The sequence below is a fragment of the Macaca nemestrina genome, chromosome 8 (assembly GCF_043159975.1).
Source record: "Macaca nemestrina isolate mMacNem1 chromosome 8, mMacNem.hap1, whole genome shotgun sequence".
Taxonomy (NCBI): domain Eukaryota; kingdom Metazoa; phylum Chordata; class Mammalia; order Primates; family Cercopithecidae; genus Macaca; species Macaca nemestrina.
Genome location: NC_092132.1, coordinates 59,605,465 through 59,625,507, shown reverse-complemented (window position 1 = coordinate 59,625,507; position 20,043 = coordinate 59,605,465). Strand labels below are relative to the sequence as shown.

Sequence of the window (20,043 nt, the reverse complement as noted above, 5' to 3'; positions counted from 1 at the left end):
TCCAGGACAGCCAGGACGGGCACGACTCCTGCCAGGACGCAAACGCCTGCCTGCAGCTGGTGATGTGGAAAGTCCGAGAGCGCGCCGGGATCCAGCGAGGCCACCCGTCCGCCTCTCCCGCCGCCCTGGCCTGTCCTCAGACCCAGGCCTCTTCCACAACTGCGATCGCTCCCGAGAGCTAACCCAGTCCACCTGGCCGCAAAGCGACAGAAACCGAAGCAGCCGGTTTTGCAGGAGAGGGCAAAAAGCCAAGACTAACCCCGACCCCGACTTCCAGTCCCCCGGAGTCCCTGCCGCGGCCCCTCGCGACTGTCCCCATCCCTCTGCCCCTCCCAGACCTCTATCCTTCCACCAATCGCCTCCCCCAGCCCCGAGCCCCCAACTCCCAGGCCCCCGAGTCCTGCCGCGGTCCCTCGCGCCTGGCCCCATCCCTCTGACCCTCCCAGACCTCTGTCCTTCTTCCACCGCTAGCCTCCCTCAGCCCACCTGGACTTCCATGATCTCTGAGAACAAAGCCAGCCCCTGGCCCCCCAGCCTCCTGCCAGTCTTAACTGCTGGGCGTTCTTTCCTCTCCTCTGGTGCTATCGGAACCTCCCCTCCCCCACCCGAGCTTTCCCCCACCCCCGGGGGCTGGCAAAGAATCAATGTCTCTAGGAATTTCAAAAAATGAAAGAATTTAAAAAACAACGGAAAGGCATTTGCTCTCCATGTGCCCTTACCTATTTTTCTGTAGAGGCACCACGCTGAGGTGGGTGAAGCACTTGGGCTCTGGAATTACACATCTGGCTTCAAATTCAACTTCCACCACTTACTGGCTTTGTCATATTGGACAAAGGACGTTTTTGTGCTTCTACGTATTTATCTTTAAAGCGTGATCATAAGGTCACGATAAGGCATGAATGAAGCAACACATGGCAGGCCTTGAAACAATCGCACATAGTAGGTATTCGATTCATGTTAACTATGTTTCCTTCTTAAAATGGCTTACATTGGGAAATCGTGAACACTGTATCATTAACCCTTGGAACAACCCCAATGGGTAGGTAAATAAAGCTTAATTTTATACCTCAAGAAACCATGCGTCTTCACCTGCGCCAAATGCTCATGATTGTAAGGAGCACTGGTGGTTCGTTTATTATGTACTTGGTACTTTGCACCTATTAACCCAGTTAGTCCTCATAATAGTTGTGAGAGAGATAGCGTTTTATCCCCATTTTACAGATGAGGAAACTGAAGCACAAGTGTTAAGCAGTTTATCTGAGGTATCCTAGCTACAAGTCAGGTGCAGTCAGCCTGGCTGCAGAGCCCTTGCTCTGTCCGCTGCACTACCTGACTTCCCAGGAGTATGTATGGTGAGAGTCAAAGTGGATTCTCCCACACAACCAACCAATTACAATGTCTGAATCAGTCAGGCGACTTCCAACTGGGCTCCAGGAGAGAAGGAATCATCACGCCTGTCTAAATCCATGTTCCCATTTTGAATCTTCAATGAGAGATGCGACACTAAGTAGCTAGTTTTGGTGGAAGTGGCTGATTTTACACGAGTTTGTGTGTGTGTGTGTGCGTGCGTGCGTGTGTGTGTGTATGTGTGTGTCTGTGTACCTCACTGAAGTAAACTGATAGTTTGAATGCTTACAGTACCATTAATTTAATTTGTATATGTGAGCCCCCACACACCTATATACAAACACACCCTGTTCCAGAACAATGACTTAGTGAAGAACTGGATTTCCACTCTGTCACACAAACTGAGGAAAGCACTGAAGTAGGGCATTTCTGATTGATTTTACCGTTGCTGGAATTTTCTTTTCCTTTATAACATAGACTCCTTCTTTGGAGATTTCAAAAATAAAATATTTTTTTTTATTGTGTGTTATTTCTTTTAATTTTCATAATTTATTTAAATTTAATTTTAAGTTGAAAATAAAAATTATATATGTTCATGGCATTCAACGTGAGGTTTCATATATGTATACATTGTGGAATGACAAAATGGAGCTAATTAGCATACTCATTTCCTCACATACATATTTTTATTGTGATGAGAACATGTTTACAATCTACACTTACAGCTGTTTTCAGTATACAATGCTTAGTTATTAACTATAGTTGTCATGCTGTTCAGTAGATCTCTAGAACTATTCCTATCTGAAATTTTGTATGTTTTGACTAACATCTCCCGAGTCCCTCCACGGCCCCTGCCTCTGGTAACCACCTTTCTGCTCTCTACAAGCATGAGTTCAATTTTGTTAGATTCCACGTAGAAGTGAGATCATGCAGCATTTGTCTTTCTGTCTTTGCTCTTTACAACTTTGTCACGTATTTATTCACCTTTCCAGAGGGGGTCTCACTCTGTCACCCAGGCTGGAGTACAGTGACACAAACACGGCTCACCATGGCCTCCACCTCCCGCGGTCAAGAGATCCTCCCACTTCAGCTCCTGAGTAGCTAATACCACAGGCGTCCACACCACACCTGGCTAATTGTTGTATTTTTTCTAGAGATGGGCTTCCTCCATGTTGCCCAGGTTGATCGCCAACTCCTGGGCTCAAGTGCTCCACCTGTCTTGGCATGCCAGAGAACCGGGATTAGAGGCATGAGCCACCGTGCCCGGCCTCGGCTTTATTTCACTCAGTATAACATCGTCTAGGCTCATTCATGTTACAAACGACATGTTTCCCTTCTTTTTTTTTAAATAGCATTCTATTGGATGTGTATGTCTTTTTTTTTTTTTTTTTTTTTTGACAGAGTTTCCCTCCCGTCACCCGGACAGGAGTGCAGTGGCATGATGTTGGCTCACTACATCCTCTGCCTCCCAGGTGCAAGCTGATCTGGGCACAATGGTGTTCATAGCCACTGCAGGATTCATCTTCAACATCTTCTCATCTCTTCTTAAAACAAGCTGTACCTTCGTGAACAGCTGATTTCTTCGGGGGACTCTCCTTATAAGCTTTACATAAAACATCAATGAATTCTTCATTCCTCCACCCAAGCTTCACCGTAAATTTGATGTTTGTTTTTGCTGCCATTTTAGCGGAATTCGTGCTGCTCTGATAGGAGGCCTTTTCAGTGGGTGTCTCATCCTTCTTAGTGCCTCAGAGTGGATCTGGTTCAGAAAGGTTATAACAAGTTAGTATAAGTTTGTTTTAGTGTAAAACAACTGAAATCCATGCAGAGATTTTTCACAACGTCCATTTTCTGTGAACCTTTTGAAGACCCCCTGTGTTGAACGTTGGCCATGTCCTTGGAGAGAAGTGGATGCCGTCCACTTCCTGTCCTCAAATTGCCCACAGTGCAGGAGTGCACAGAGCAGGGAAAGGCCACCCCAGAGAGGTCCTGCCCTCCAGCGTGCAGCAGACCGCCGGCCCAATCCTGACTCCCTGGTGTGCTGTGTGGGCCAGAGCAAGTCGACGAACCTCCCTGAAGCTCAGTTTACTCCTATGTAGCTCAGAAGCAGTAGCCATGATAGGACTGCTTGGCAGGGACGGTTAATTAACTCAGGAAAAGCAACCTAGCTCCAAGGGTAGCAACCAGGAGTTCCAGTTGATTCCATCCGCAGACCCTCTGAGGCGTTCCCAAGCTGCGGTGTGGTGGAAAATTAATTGGGTTTAGTGTGATTGGATTGAAGTGCCAATCTAATGAAGGGGAAGTCCCGCCCACTCTGCCCTGTGCCTATATAAAGGCGAGGCGCGGCGGCCGCGGCACTCACTGAAGCCCGCGAGTCCGCAGAGCAGCAGAGCCAGGCCAGTGCTCCAGAAGGCAGCAAGATGTTGAGAGCCACAGCTCCTTGCTGGTTCCCACCCGGATATCCAGAAGCTAAGAAGGTGGCCGAGGAGCTGGCCCTCGAGGCTCTAGAGCTCCCACTGCCCTCTCATCAACCTGCCCGGAACTTCGGGCTCTGGGTGCCCCAGATGTACAACCAGGCCTCAGCGCTTGTGGGGATCCAGGCGGAGCCTCAGAATAGCGGTCCGGCCGTGGCCCCAGAGTGGCCCAAGATGGTGACGGAGGCGTGGTACTTCCCTGCGCAGAGGGCATCGGCCTGCCAGCCGCCAGCCGCCCCAAGGCTGACAGAGAGGCCCCCCGCAGTCCGCATCTCAGCCCCCAGGGAGAGGAAGAGGATCGCCCACTTTCCCAGCCCTTGCTTGGACACAGGTCCCACAGATGCCAAGAGAACCCTGGCGGCCAGCAGCCACCAACGCTCCGATGGCTCCAAGGTCGGCACACAGCCATGGAAGACGCACAACAGGTCAGGGATGGCATACAGGACCTCCACCACCGACAGCTCTAAGCGAATCGCCCATCGTCCATCCTTACGGAGTCTGAAGAAACCCATCCTCCTCCGAAAGTCTGGGTGCCGAGTCCCCACCGTCATCCGCCGAGGCTATCTCCAACTGCTCACCCAAGAGTGTCTCCAGTTCTGCGCCTCCGAGCAGGAGGCGAAGGAGAAGGCGCTGAACGAGGAGAAGGTGGCCCACGACCGCAGCCCCAACAAGAACGTCTACCTGAATGTGGTGCTGAACGCCCTCAAGAGACTGAAGGGCCTGACCCCCAGCTCCATGCCCGGCCTCAGCAGGACCGCTCTGTACAGCCGCCTCCAGGACTTCCTGCTCACTCGGGAGCAGCTCAAGGAGAACGGCTACCCCTTCCCGCACCCCGAGCGGCCCGGAGGCGCCGTCCTCTTCACTGCCCAGGGGAAGGGGCCAGGCGACTCCTCCCGCAGGGTCTGCTGCCGCTGTGGCACCGAGTACCTGGTGTCCCCTTCGGGCCGCTGTGTACGCGACCAGGTGTGTTACTACCACTGGGGGAGGGTCCGCTCCAGCCAAGTGGCCGGAGGCCGGCTTACCCAGTACACCTGCTGTGCAGCCGCTCCTGGCTCCGTGGGCTGCCAGGTGGCAAAGCAGCACGTGCGGGACGGCCGCAAGGAGAGCCTGGATGGCTTCGTGAAGACCTTCAAGAAAGAGTTTTCCAGAGACGCTTATCCCGGAATCTACGCCTTGGACTGTGAGATGTGCTACACCACGCACGGCCTAGAGCTGACCCGTGTCACCGTGGTGGACGCCGACATGCGGGTGGTGTACGACACCTTCGTCAAGCCCGACAACGAGATCGTGGACTACAACACCAGGTTTTCCGGCGTGACCGAGGCCGACGTCGCCCAGACCAGCATCACGTTGCCGAAAGTCCAAGCCATCCTGCTGAGCTTTTTCAGCGCCCAAACCATCCTCATCGGGCACAGCCTGGAGAGCGACCTGCTGGCCCTGAAGCTGATCCACAGCACCGTGGTGGACACGGCGGTGCTCTTCCCGCACTACCGGGGTTTCCCCTACAAGCGCTCCCTAAGGAATCTCACGGCCGACTACCTCGGACAGATCATCCAGGACAGCCAGGACGGGCACGACTCCTGCCAGGACGCAAACGCCTGCCTGCAGCTGGTGATGTGGAAAGTCCGAGAGCGCGCCGGGATCCAGCGAGGCCACCCGTCCGCCTCTCCCGCCGCCCTGGCCTGTCCTCAGACCCAGGCCTCTTCCACAACTGCGATCGCTCCCGAGAGCTAACCCAGTCCACCTGGCCGCAAAGCGACAGAAACCGAAGCAGCCGGTTTTGCAGGAGAGGGCAAAAAGCCAAGACTAACCCCGACCCCGACTTCCAGTCCCCCGGAGTCCCTGCCGCGGCCCCTCGCGACTGTCCCCATCCCTCTGCCCCTCCCAGACCTCTATCCTTCCACCAATCGCCTCCCCCAGCCCCGAGCCCCCACTCCCAGGCCCCCGAGTCCCTGCCGCGGTCCCTCGCGCCTGGCCCCATCCCTCTGACCCTCCCAGACCTCTGTCCTTCTTCCACCGCTAGCCTCCCTCAGCCCACCTGGACTTCCATGATCTCTGAGAACAAAGCCAGCCCCCTGGCCCCCCAGCCTCCTGCCAGTCTTAACTGCTGGGCGTCTTCCTCTCCTCTGGTGCTATCGGAACCTCCCCTCCCCCACCCGAGCTTTCCCCCACCCCCGGGGGCTGGCAAAGAATCAATGTCTCTAGGAATTTCAAAAAATGAAAGAATTTAAAAACAACGGAAAGGCATTTGCTCCTCCATGTGCCCTTACCTATTTTTCTGTAGAGGCACCACGCTGAGGTGGGTGAAGCACTTGGGCTCTGGAATTACACATCTGGCTTCAAATTCAACTTCCACCACTTACTGGCTTTGTCATATTGGACAAAGGACGTTTTTGTGCTTCTACGTATTTATCTTTAAAGCGTGATCATAAGGTCACGATAAGGCATGAATGAAGCAACACATGGCAGGCCTTGAAACAATCGCACATAGTAGGTATTCGATTCATGTTAACTATGTTTCCTTCTTAAAATGGCTTACATTGGGAAATCGTGAACACTGTATCATTAACCCTTGGAACAACCCAATGGGTAGGTAAATAAAGCTTAATTTTATACCTCAAGAAACCATGCGTCTTCACCTGCGCCAAATGCTCATGATTGTAAGGAGCACTGGTGGTTCGTTTATTATGTACTTGGTACTTTGCACCTATTAACCCAGTTAGTCCTCATAATAGTTGTGAGAGAGATAGCGTTTTATCCCCATTTTACAGATGAGGAAACTGAAGCACAAGTGTTAAGCAGTTTATCTGAGGTATCCTAGCTACAAGTCAGGTGCAGTCAGCCTGGCTGCAGAGCCCTTGCTCTGTCCGCTGCACTACCTGACTTCCCAGGAGTATGTATGGTGAGAGTCAAAGTGGATTCTCCCACACAACCAACCAATTACAATGTCTGAATCAGTCAGGCGACTTCCAACTGGGCTCCAGGAGAGAAGGAATCATCACGCCTGTCTAAATCCATGTTCCCATTTTGAATCTTCAATGAGAGATGCGACACTAAGTAGCTAGTTTTGGTGGAGTGGCTGATTTTACACGAGTTTGTGTGTGTGTGTGTGCGTGCGTGCGTGTGTGTGTGTATGTGTGTGTCTGTGTACCTCACTGAAGTAAACTGATAGTTTGAATGCTTACAGTACCATTAATTTAATTTGTATATGTGAGCCCCCACACACCTATATACAAACACACCCTGTTCCAGAACAATGACTTAGTGAAGAACTGGATTTCCACTCTGTCACACAAACTGAGGAAAGCACTGAAGTAGGGCATTTCTGATTGATTTTACCGTTGCTGGAATTTTCTTTTCCTTTATAACATAGACTCCTTCTTTGGAGATTTCAAAAATAAAATATTTTTTTTTATTGTGTGTTATTTCTTTTAATTTTCATAATTTATTTAAATTTAATTTTAAGTTGAAAATAAAAATTATATATGTTCATGGCATTCAACGTGAGGTTTCATATATGTATACATTGTGGAATGACAAAATGGAGCTAATTAGCATACTCATTTCCTCACATACATATTTTATTGTGATGAGAACATGTTTACAATCTACACTTACAGCTGTTTTCAAGTATACAATGCTTAGTTATTAACTATAGTTGTCATGCTGTTCAGTAGATCTCTAGAACTATTCCTATCTGAAATTTTGTATTGTTTGACTAACATCTCCCGAGTCCCTCCACGGCCCCTGCCTCTGGTAACCACCTTTCTGCTCTCTACAAGCATGAGTTCAATTTTGTTAGATTCCACGTAGAAGTGAGATCATGCAGCATTTGTCTTTCTGTCTTTGCTCTTTACAACTTTGTCACGTATTTATTCACCTTTCCAGAGGGGGTCTCACTCTGTCACCCAGGCTGGAGTACAGTGACACAAACACGGCTCACCATGGCCTCCACCTCCCGCGGTCAAGAGATCCTCCCACTTCAGCCTCCTGAGTAGCTAATACCACAGGCGTCCACACCACACCTGGCTAATTGTTGTATTTTTTCTAGAGATGGGCTTCCTCCATGTTGCCCAGGTTGATCGCCAACTCCTGGGCTCAAGTGCTCCACCTGTCTTGGCATGCCAGAGAACCGGGATTAGAGGCATGAGCCACCGTGCCCGGCCTCGGCTTTATTTCACTCAGTATAACATCGTCTAGGCTCATTCATGTTACAAACGACATGTTTCCCTTCTTTTTTTTTAAATAGCATTCTATTGGATGTGTATGTCTTTTTTTTTTTTTTTTTTTTTTTGACAGAGTTTCCCTCCCGTCACCCGGACAGGAGTGCAGTGGCATGATGTTGGCTCACTACATCCTCTGCCTCCCAGGTGCAAGCTGATCTGGGCACAATGGTGTTCATAGCCACTGCAGGATTCATCTTCAACATCTTCTCATCTCTTCTTAAAACAAGCTGTACCTTCGTGAACAGCTGATTTCTTCGGGGGACTCTCCTTATAAGCTTTACATAAAACATCAATGAATTCTTCATTCCTCCACCCAAGCTTCACCGTAAATTTGATGTTTGTTTTTGCTGCCATTTTAGCGGAATTCGTGCTGCTCTGATAGGAGGCCTTTTCAGTGGGTGTCTCATCCTTCTTAGTGCCTCAGAGTGGATCTGGTTCAGAAAGGTTATAACAAGTTAGTATAAGTTTGTTTTAGTGTAAAACAACTGAAATCCATGCAGAGATTTTTCACAACGTCCATTTTCTGTGAACCTTTTGAAGACCCCCTGTGTTGAACGTTGGCCATGTCCTTGGAGAGAAGTGGATGCCGTCCACTTCCTGTCCTCAAATTGCCCACAGTGCAGGAGTGCACAGAGCAGGGAAAGGCCACCCCAGAGAGGTCCTGCCCTCCAGCGTGCAGCAGACCGCCGGCCCAATCCTGACTCCCTGGTGTGCTGTGTGGGCCAGAGCAAGTCGACGAACCTCCCTGAAGCTCAGTTTACTCCTATGTAGCTCAGAAGCAGTAGCCATGATAGGACTGCTTGGCAGGGACGGTTAATTAACTCAGGAAAAGCAACCTAGCTCCAAGGGTAGCAACCAGGAGTTCCAGTTGATTCCATCCGCAGACCCTCTGAGGCGTTCCCAAGCTGCGGTGTGGTGGAATATTAATTGGGTTTAGTGTGATTGGATTGAAGTGCCAATCTAATCAAGGAGAAGTCCCGCCCAAAGGGCAAAAAGCCAAGACTAACCCCGACCCCGACTCCCAGTCCCCCGGAGTACCTACCGCGGCCCCTCGCGACTGTCCCCATCCCTCTGCCCCTCCCAGACCTCTATCCTTCCACCAATCGCCTCCCCCAGCCCCGAGCCCCCACTCCCAGGCCCCCGAGTCCCTGCCGCGGTCCCTCGCGCCTGGCCCCATCTCTCTGCCCCTCCCAGACCTCTGTCCTTCTTCCACCGCTAGCCTCCCTCAGCCCACCTGGACTTCCATGATCTCTGAGAACAAAGCCAGCCCCCTGGCCCCCCAGCCTCCTTCCAGTCTTCCCTCCTGGGCGTCTTCCTCTTCTCTGGGGCTTTCGGAACCTCCCCTCCCCCACCCGAGCTTTCCCCCACCCCCAGGGGCAGGCACAGAATCAATGTCTCTAGGAATTTCAAACGTAAAAATAAAAGAATTTAAAAACAACGGAAAGGCATTTGCTCCTCCATGTGCGCTTACCTGTTTTTCTGTAGAGGCACCACGCTGAGGTGGGTGAAGCACTTGGGCTCTGGAATTACACATCTGGCTTCAAATTCAACTTCCACCACTTACTGGCTTTGTCATATTCGACAAAAGACGTCTTTGTGCGTCTACGTTTTTTCTTTAGTGTGTAATCATAATTGTCACGGTGAGGAATGAATGAAGCAACACATGGCAAGCCTTGAAACAATGGCACATAGTAGGTACTCCATTCATGTTAACTCTGTTTCCTTCTTATAATAGCTTATAATGGGAATTCGTGAACACTGTATCATTAATCCTTGGAACAACCCAATGGGTAGGTAAATAAAGCTTAATTTTATACCTCAAGAAACCATGCGTCTTCACCTGCGCCAAATGCTCATGATTGTAAGGAGCACTGGTGGTTCGTTTATTATGTACTTGGTACTTTGCACCTATTAACCCAGTCAGTCCTCTTAACAGTTGTGAGAGGAATAGCGTTCTTATCCCCATTTTACAGATGAGGAAACTGAAGCACAAGTGTTAAGCAGTTTATCCGAGGTATCCTAGCTACAAGACAGGTGCAGTCAGCCTGGCTGCAGAGCCCTTGCTCTGTCCGCTGCACTACCTGACTTCCCAGGAGTATGTATGGTGAGAGTCAAAGTGGATTCTTCCACGCAACCAACCAATTACAATGTCGGAATCAGTCAGGCGACTTCCAACTGGGCTCCAGGAGACAAGGAATCATCACGCCTCTCTAAATCCATGTTCCCATTTTGAATCTTCAATGAGAGATGCGACACTAAGTAGCTAGTTTTGGTGGAGTGGCTGATTTTACACGAGTTTGTGTGTGTGTGTGTGCGTGCGTGCGTGTGTGTGTGTGTGTATGTGTGTGTCTGTGTACCTCACTAAAGTAAACTGATAGTTTGAATGCTTACAGTACCATTAATTTAATTTGTATATGTGAGCCCCCACACACCTATATACAAACACACCCTGTTCCAGAACAATGACTTAGTGAAGAACTGGATTTCCACTCTGTCACACAAACTGAGGAAAGCACTGAAGTAGGGCATTTCTGATTGATTTTACCGTTGCTGGAATTTTCTTTTCCTTTATAACATAGACTCCTTCTTTGGAGATTTCAAAAATAAAATATTTTTTTTTATTGTGTGTTATTTCTTTTAATTTTCATAATTTATTTAAATTTAATTTTAAGTTGAAAATAAAAATTATATATGTTCATGGCATTCAACGTGAGGTTTCATATATGTATACATTGTGGAATGACAAAATGGAGCTAATTAGCATACTCATTTCCTCACATACATATTTTATTGTGATGAGAACATGTTTACAATCTACACTTACAGCTGTTTTCAAGTATACAATGCTTAGTTATTAACTATAGTTGTCATGCTGTTCAGTAGATCTCTAGAACTATTCCTATCTGAAATTTTGTATTGTTTGACTAACATCTCCCGAGTCCCTCCACGGCCCCTGCCTCTGGTAACCACCTTTCTGCTCTCTACAAGCATGAGTTCAATTTTGTTAGATTCCACGTAGAAGTGAGATCATGCAGCATTTGTCTTTCTGTCTTTGCTCTTTACAACTTTGTCACGTATTTATTCACCTTTCCAGAGGGGGTCTCACTCTGTCACCCAGGCTGGAGTACAGTGACACAAACACGGCTCACCATGGCCTCCACCTCCCGCGGTCAAGAGATCCTCCCACTTCAGCCTCCTGAGTAGCTAATACCACAGGCGTCCACACCACACCTGGCTAATTGTTGTATTTTTTCTAGAGATGGGCTTCCTCCATGTTGCCCAGGTTGATCGCCAACTCCTGGGCTCAAGTGCTCCACCTGTCTTGGCATGCCAGAGAACCGGGATTAGAGGCATGAGCCACCGTGCCCGGCCTCGGCTTTATTTCACTCAGTATAACATCGTCTAGGCTCATTCATGTTACAAACGACATGTTTCCCTTCTTTTTTTTTAAATAGCATTCTATTGGATGTGTATGTCTTTTTTTTTTTTTTTTTTTTTTTTGACAGAGTTTCCCTCCCGTCGCCCGGACAGGAGTGCAGTGGCATGATGTTGGCTCACTACATCCTCTGCCTCCCAGGTGCAAGCTGATCTGGGCACAATGGTGTTCATAGCCACTGCAGGATTCATCTTCAACATCTTCTCATCTCTTCTTAAAACAAGCTGTACCTTCGTCAACAGCTGATTTCTTCGGAGGACTCTCCTTATAAGCTTTACATAAAACATCAATGAATTCTTCATTCCTCCACCCAAGCTTCACCGTAAATTTGGTTTGTTTTTGCTGCCATTTTAGCGGAATTCGTGTTGCTCTGATAGGAGTCCTTTTCAGTGGGTGTCTCATCCTTCTTAGTGCCTCAGAGTGGATCTGGTTCAGAAAGGTTATAACAAGTTAGTATAAGTTTGTTTTAGTGTAAAACAACTGAAATCCATGCAGAGATTTTTCACAACGTCCATTTTCTGTGAACCTTTTGAAGACCCCCTGTGTTGAACGTTGGCCATGTCCTTGGAGAGAAGTGGATGCCGTCCACTTCCTGTCCTCAAATTGCCCACAGTGCAGGAGTGCACAGAGCAGGGAAAGGCCACCCCAGCGAGGTCCTGCCCTCCAGCGTGCAGCAGACTGCCGGCCCAATCCTGACTCCCTGGTGTGCTGTGTGGGCCAGAGCAAGTCGACGAACCTCCCTGAAGCTCAGTTTACTCCTATGTAGCTCAGAACCAGTAGCCATGATAGGACTGCTTGGCAGGGACGGTTAATTAACTCAGGAAAAGCAACCTAGCTCCAAGGGTAGCAACCAGGAGTTCCAGTTGATTCCATCCGCAGACCCTCTGAGGCGTTCCCAAGCTGCGGTGTGGTGGAAAATTAATTGGGTTTAGTGTGATTGGATTGAAGTGCCAATCTAATGAAGGGGAAGTCCCGCCCACTCTGCCCTGTGCCTATATAAAGGCGAGGCGCGGCGGCCGCGGCACTCACTGAAGCCCGCGAGTCCGCAGAGCAGCAGAGCCAGGCCAGTGCTCCAGAAGGCAGCAAGATGTTGAGAGCCACAGCTCCTTGCTGGTTCCCACCCGGATATCCAGAAGCTAAGAAGGTGGCCGAGGAGCTGGCCCTCGAGGCTCTAGAGCTCCCACTGCCCTCTCATCAACCTGCCCGGAACTTCGGGCTCTGGGTGCCCCAGATGTACAACCAGGCCTCAGCGCTTGTGGGGATCCAGGCGGAGCCTCAGAATAGCGGTCCGGCCGTGGCCCCAGAGTGGCCCAAGATGGTGACGGAGGCGTGGTACTTCCCTGCGCAGAGGGCATCGGCCTGCCAGCCGCCAGCCGCCCCAAGGCTGACAGAGAGGCCCCCCGCAGTCCGCATCTCAGCCCCCAGGGAGAGGAAGAGGATCGCCCACTTTCCCAGCCCTTGCTTGGACACAGGTCCCACAGATGCCAAGAGAACCCTGGCGGCCAGCAGCCACCAACGCTCCGATGGCTCCAAGGTCGGCACACAGCCATGGAAGACGCACAACAGGTCAGGGATGGCATACAGGACCTCCACCACCGACAGCTCTAAGCGAATCGCCCATCGTCCATCCTTACGGAGTCTGAAGAAACCCATCCTCCTCCGAAAGTCTGGGTGCCGAGTCCCCACCGTCATCCGCCGAGGCTATCTCCAACTGCTCACCCAAGAGTGTCTCCAGTTCTGCGCCTCCGAGCAGGAGGCGAAGGAGAAGGCGCTGAACGAGGAGAAGGTGGCCCACGACCGCAGCCCCAACAAGAACGTCTACCTGAATGTGGTGCTGAACGCCCTCAAGAGACTGAAGGGCCTGACCCCCAGCTCCATGCCCGGCCTCAGCAGGACCGCTCTGTACAGCCGCCTCCAGGACTTCCTGCTCACTCGGGAGCAGCTCAAGGAGAACGGCTACCCCTTCCCGCACCCCGAGCGGCCCGGAGGCGCCGTCCTCTTCACTGCCCAGGGGAAGGGGCCAGGCGACTCCTCCCGCAGGGTCTGCTGCCGCTGTGGCACCGAGTACCTGGTGTCCCCTTCGGGCCGCTGTGTACGCGACCAGGTGTGTTACTACCACTGGGGGAGGGTCCGCTCCAGCCAAGTGGCCGGAGGCCGGCTTACCCAGTACACCTGCTGTGCAGCCGCTCCTGGCTCCGTGGGCTGCCAGGTGGCAAAGCAGCACGTGCGGGACGGCCGCAAGGAGAGCCTGGATGGCTTCGTGAAGACCTTCAAGAAAGAGTTTTCCAGAGACGCTTATCCCGGAATCTACGCCTTGGACTGTGAGATGTGCTACACCACGCACGGCCTAGAGCTGACCCGCGTCACCGTGGTGGACGCCGACATGCGGGTGGTGTACGACACCTTCGTCAAGCCCGACAACGAGATCGTGGACTACAACACCAGGTTTTCCGGCGTGACCGAGGCCGACGTCGCCCAGACCAGCATCACGTTGCCGAAAGTCCAAGCCATCCTGCTGAGCTTTTTCAGCGCCCAAACCATCCTCATCGGGCACAGCCTGGAGAGCGACCTGCTGGCCCTGAAGCTGATCCACAGCACCGTGGTGGACACGGCGGTGCTCTTCCCGCACTACCGGGGTTTCCCCTACAAGCGCTCCCTAAGGAATCTCACGGCCGACTACCTCGGACAGATCATCCAGGACAGCCAGGACGGGCACGACTCCTGCCAGGACGCAAACGCCTGCCTGCAGCTGGTGATGTGGAAAGTCCGAGAGCGCGCCGGGATCCAGCGAGGCCACCCGTCCGCCTCTCCCGCCGCCCTGGCCTGTCCTCAGACCCAGGCCTCTTCCACAACTGCGATCGCTCCCGAGAGCTAACCCAGTCCACCTGGCCGCAAAGCGACAGAAACCGAAGCAGCCGGTTTTGCAGGAGAGGGCAAAAAGCCAAGACTAACCCCGACCCCGACTTCCAGTCCCCCGGAGTCCCTGCCGCGGCCCCTCGCGACTGTCCCCATCCCTCTGCCCCTCCCAGACCTCTATCCTTCCACCAATCGCCTCCCCCAGCCCCGAGCCCCCACTCCCAGGCCCCCGAGTCCCTGCCGCGGTCCCTCGCGCCTGGCCCCATCCCTCTGACCCTCCCAGACCTCTGTCCTTCTTCCACCGCTAGCCTCCCTCAGCCCACCTGGACTTCCATGATCTCTGAGAACAAAGCCAGCCCCCTGGCCCCCCAGCCTCCTGCCAGTCTTAACTGCTGGGCGTCTTCCTCTCCTCTGGTGCTATCGGAACCGCCCCTCCCCCACCCGAGCTTTCCCCCACCCCCGGGGGCTGGCAAAGAATCAATGTCTCTAGGAATTTCAAAAAATGAAAGAATTTAAAAACAACGGAAAGGCATTTGCTCCTCCATGTGCCCTTACCTATTTTTCTGTAGAGGCACCACGCTGAGGTGGGTGAAGCACTTGGGCTCTGGAATTACACATCTGGCTTCAAATTCAACTTCCACCACTTACTGGCTTTGTCATATTGGACAAAGGACGTTTTTGTGCTTCTACGTATTTATCTTTAAAGCGTGATCATAAGGTCACGATAAGGCATGAATGAAGCAACACATGGCAGGCCCTGAAACAATCGCACATAGTAGGTATTCGATTCATGTTAACTATGTTTCCTTCTTAAAATGGCTTACATTGGGAAATCGTGAACACTGTATCATTAACCCTTGGAACAACCCAATGGGTAGGTAAATAAAGCTTAATTTTATACCTCAAGAAACCATGCGTCTTCACCTGCGCCAAATGCTCATGATTGTAAGGAGCACTGGTGGTTCGTTTATTATGTACTTGGTACTTTGCACCTATTAACCCAGTTAGTCCTCATAATAGTTGTGAGAGAGATAGCGTTTTATCCCCATTTTACAGATGAGGAAACTGAAGCACAAGTGTTAAGCAGTTTATCTGAGGTATCCTAGCTACAAGTCAGGTGCAGTCAGCCTGGCTGCAGAGCCCTTGCTCTGTCCGCTGCACTACCTGACTTCCCAGGAGTATGTATGGTGAGAGTCAAAGTGGATTCTTCCACGCAACCAACCAATTACAATGTCGGAATCAGTCAGGCGACTTCCAACTGGGCTCCAGGAGACAAGGAATCATCACGCCTCTCTAAATCCATGTTCCCATTTTGAATCTTCAATGAGAGATGCGACACTAAGTAGCTAGTTTTGGTGGAGTGGCTGATTTTACACGAGTTTGTGTGTGTGTGTGTGCGTGCCTGCGTGTGTGTGTGTGTATGTGTGTGTCTGTGTACCTCACTAAAGTAAACTGATAGTTTGAATGCTTACAGTACCATTAATTTAATTTGTATATGTGAGCCCCCACACACCTATATACAAACACACCCTGTTCCAGAACAATGACTTAGTGAAGAACTGGATTTCCACTCTGTCACACAAACTGAGGAAAGCACTGAAGTAGGGCATTTCTGATTGATTTTACCGTTGCTGGAATTTTCTTTTCCTTTATAACATAGACTCCTTCTTTGGAGATTTCAAAAATAAAATATTTTTTTTTATTGTGTGTTATTTCTTTTAATTTTCATAATTTATTTAAATTTAATTTTAAGTTGAAAATAAAAATTATATATGTTCATGGCATTCAACGTGAGGTTTCATACATGTATACATTGTGGAATGACAAAATGGAGCTAATTAGCATACTCATTTCCTCACATACATATTTTATTGTGATGAGAACATGTTTACAATCTACACTTACAGCTGTTTTCAAGTATACAATGCTTAGTTATTAACTATAGTTGTCATGCTGTTCAGTAGATCTCTAGAACTATTCCTATCTGAAATTTTGTATTGTTTGACTAACATCTCCCGAGTCCCTCCACGGCCCCTGCCTCTGGTAACCACCTTTCTGCTCTCTACAAGCATGAGTTCAATTTTGTTAGATTCCACGTAGAAGTGAGATCATGCAGCATTTGTCTTTCTGTCTTTGCTCTTTACAACTTTGTCACGTATTTATTCACCTTTCCAGAGGGGGTCTCACTCTGTCACCCAGGCTGGAGTACAGTGACACAAACACGGCTCACCATGGCCTCCACCTCCCGCGGTCAAGAGATCCTCCCACTTCAGCCTCCTGAGTAGCTAATACCACAGGCGTCCACACCACACCTGGCTAATTGTTGTATTTTTTCTAGAGATGGGCTTCCTCCATGTTGCCCAGGTTGATCGCCAACTCCTGGGCTCAAGTGCTCCACCTGTCTTGGCATGCCAGAGAACCGGGATTAGAGGCATGAGCCACCGTGCCCGGCCTCGGCTTTATTTCACTCAGTATAACATCGTCTAGGCTCATTCATGTTACAAACGACATGTTTCCCTTCTTTTTTTTTAAATAGCATTCTATTGGATGTGTATGTCTTTTTTTTTTTTTTTTTTTTTTTTTTTTTTTTTTTTTTTTTTTTTTTGACAGAGTTTCCCTCCCGTCGCCCGGACAGGAGTGCAGTGGCATGATGTTGGCTCACTACATCCTCTGCCTCCCAGGTGCAAGCTGATCTGGGCACAATGGTGTTCATAGCCACTGCAGGATTCATCTTCAACATCTTCTCATCTCTTCTTAAAACAAGCTGTACCTTCGTCAACAGCTGATTTCTTCGGAGGACTCTCCTTATAAGCTTTACATAAAACATCAATGAATTCTTCATTCCTCCACCCAAGCTTCACCGTAAATTTGGTTTGTTTTTGCTGCCATTTTAGCGGAATTCGTGTTGCTCTGATAGGAGTCCTTTTCAGTGGGTGTCTCATCCTTCTTAGTGCCTCAGAGTGGATCTGGTTCACAAAGGTTATAACAAGTTAGTATAAGTTTGTTTTAGTGTAAAACAACTGAAATCCATGCAGAGATTTTTCACAACGTCCATTTTCTGTGAACCTTTTGAAGACCCCCTGTGTTGAACGTTGGCCATGTCCTTGGAGAGAAGTGGATGCCGTCCACTTCCTGTCCTCAAATTGCCCACAGTGCAGGAGTACACAGAGCAGGGAAAGGCCACCCCAGCGAGGTCCTGCCCTCCAACGTGCAGCAGACTGCCGGCCCAATCCTGACTCCCTGGTGTGCTGTGTGGGCCAGAGCAAGTCGACGAACCTCCCTGAAGCTCAGTTTACTCCTATGTAGCTCAGAACCAGTAGCCATGATAGGACTGCTTGGCAGGGACGGTTAATTAACTCAGGAAAAGCAACCTAGCTCCAAGGGTAGCAACCAGGAGTTCCAGTTGATTCCATCCGCAGACCCTCTGAGGCGTTCCCAAGCTGCGGTGTGGTGGAATATTAATTGGGTTTAGTTTGATTGGATTGAAGTGCCAATCTAATGAAGGGGAAGTCCCGCCCACTCTGCCCTGTGCCTATATAAAGGCGAGGCGCGGCGGCCGCGGCACTCACTGAAGCCCGCGAGTCCGCAGAGCAGCAGAGCCAGGCCAGTGCTCCAGAAGGCAGCAAGATGTTGAGAGCCACAGCTCCTTGCTGGTTCCCACCCGGATATCCAGAAGCTAAGAAGGTGGCCGAGGAGCTGGCCCTCGAGGCTCTAGAGCTCCCACTGCCCTCTCATCAACCTGCCCGGAACTTCGGGCTCTGGGTGCCCCAGATGTACAACCAGGCCTCAGCGCTTGTGGGGATCCAGGCGGAGCCTCAGAATAGCGTTCCGGCCGTGGCCCCAGAGTGGCCCAAGATGGTGACGGAGGCGTGGTACTTCCCTGCGCAGAGGGCATCGGCCTGCCAGCCGCCAGCCGCCCCAAGGCTGACAGAGAGGCCCCCCGCAGTCCGCATCTCAGCCCCCAGGGAGAGGAAGAGGATCGCCCACTTTCCCAGCCCTTGCTTGGACACAGGTCCCACAGATGCCAAGAGAACCCTGGCGGCCAGCAGCCACCAACGCTCCGATGGCTCCAAGGTCGGCACACAGCCATGGAAGACGCACAACAGGTCAGGGATGGCATACAGGACCTCCACCACCGACAGCTCTAAGCGAATCGCTCATCGTCCATCCTTACGGAGTCTGAAGAAACCCATCCTCCTCCGAAAGTCTGGGTGCCGAGTCCCCACCGTCATCCGCCGAGGCTATCTCCAACTGCTCACCCAAGAGTGTCTCCAGTTCTGTGCCTCCGAGCAGGAGGCGAAGGAGAAGGCGCTGAACGAGGAGAAGGTGGCCCACGACCGCAGCCCCAACAAGAACGTCTACCTGAATGTGGTGCTGAACGCCCTCAAGAGACTGAAGGGCCTGACCCCCAGCTCCATGCCCGGCCTCAGCAGGACCGCTCTGTACAGCCGCCTCCAGGACTTCCTGCTCACTCGGGAGCAGCTCAAGGAGAACGGCTACCCCTTCCCGCACCCCGAGCGGCCCGGAGGCGCCGTCCTCTTCACTGCCCAGGGGAAGGGGCCAGGCGACTCCTCCCGCAGGGTCTGCTGCCGCTGTGGCACCGAGTACCTGGTGTCCCCTTCGGGCCGCTGTGTACGCGACCAGGTGTGTTACTACCACTGGGGGAGGGTCCGCTCCAGCCAAGTGGCCGGAGGCCGGCTTACCCAGTACACCTGCTGTGCAGCCGCTCCTGGCTCCGTGGGCTGCCAGGTGGCAAAGCAGCACGTGCGGGACGGCCGCAAGGAGAGCCTGGATGGCTTCGTGAAGACCTTCAAGAAAGAGTTTTCCAGAGACGCTTATCCCGGAATCTACGCCTTGGACTGTGAGATGTGCTACACCACGCACGGCCTAGAGCTGACCCGCGTCACCGTGGTGGACGCCGACATGCGGGTGGTGTACGACACCTTCGTCAAGCCCGACAACGAGATCGTGGACTACAACACCAGGTTTTCCGGCGTGACCGAGGCCGACGTCGCCCAGACCAGCATCACGTTGCCGAAAGTCCAAGCCATCCTGCTGAGCTTTTTCAGCGCCCAAACCATCCTCATCGGGCACAGCCTGGAGAGCGACCTGCTGGCCCTGAAGCTGATCCACAGCACCGTGGTGGACACGGCGGTGCTCTTCCCGCACTACCGGGGTTTCCCCTACAAGCGCTCCCTAAGGAATCTCACGGCCGACTACCTCGGACAGATCATCCAGGACAGCCAGGACGGGCACGACTCCTGCCAGGACGCAAACGCCTGCCTGCAGCTGGTGATGTGGAAAGTCCGAGAGCGCGCCGGGATCCAGCGAGGCCACCCGTCCGCCTCTCCCGCCGCCCTGGCCTGTCCTCAGACCCAGGCCTCTTCCACAACTGCGATCGCTCCCGAGAGCTAACCCAGTCCACCTGGCCGCAAAGCGACAGAAACCGAAGCAGCCGGTTTTGCAGGAGAGGGCAAAAAGCCAAGACTAACCCCGACCCCGACTTCCAGTCCCCCGGAGTCCCTGCCGCGGCCCCTCGCGACTGTCCCCATCCCTCTGCCCCTCCCAGACCTCTATCCTTCCACCAATCGCCTCCCCCAGCCCCGAGCCCCCACTCCCAGGCCCCCGAGTCCCTGCCGCGGTCCCTCGCGCCTGGCCCCATCCCTCTGACCCTCCCAGACCTCTGTCCTTCTTCCACCGCTAG

The 20,043-nt window shown here is 51.7% G+C and overlaps 2 protein-coding genes and 1 pseudogene across 3 annotated transcripts; all 3 read left to right on the top strand.

Moving 5' to 3' along the window:
* The first annotated feature begins 3,751 nt into the window (after positions 1-3,751).
* Positions 3,752-5,844, top strand: LOC139355583 (exonuclease GOR-like). Its single transcript, XM_071067422.1, is given in 3 exon segments — positions 3,752-5,600; positions 5,603-5,636; positions 5,639-5,844. Coding segments are annotated over 3 exon segments (2,073 nt in total). The 5' UTR covers positions 3,752-3,767.
* A 6,710-nt stretch (positions 5,845-12,554) lies between these two features.
* LOC139355582 (exonuclease GOR-like) lies at positions 12,555-14,647 on the top strand. The gene is given in 3 exon segments (XM_071067421.1): positions 12,555-14,403; positions 14,406-14,439; positions 14,442-14,647. Coding segments are annotated over 3 exon segments (2,073 nt in total). The 5' UTR covers positions 12,555-12,570.
* Positions 14,648-17,966: 3,319 nt separating this feature from the next.
* On the top strand, positions 17,967-20,043 carry LOC139355581 (exonuclease GOR-like; annotated as a pseudogene). Its single transcript, XR_011606360.1, has one exon. The product of XR_011606360.1 is annotated as an exonuclease GOR-like (transcript).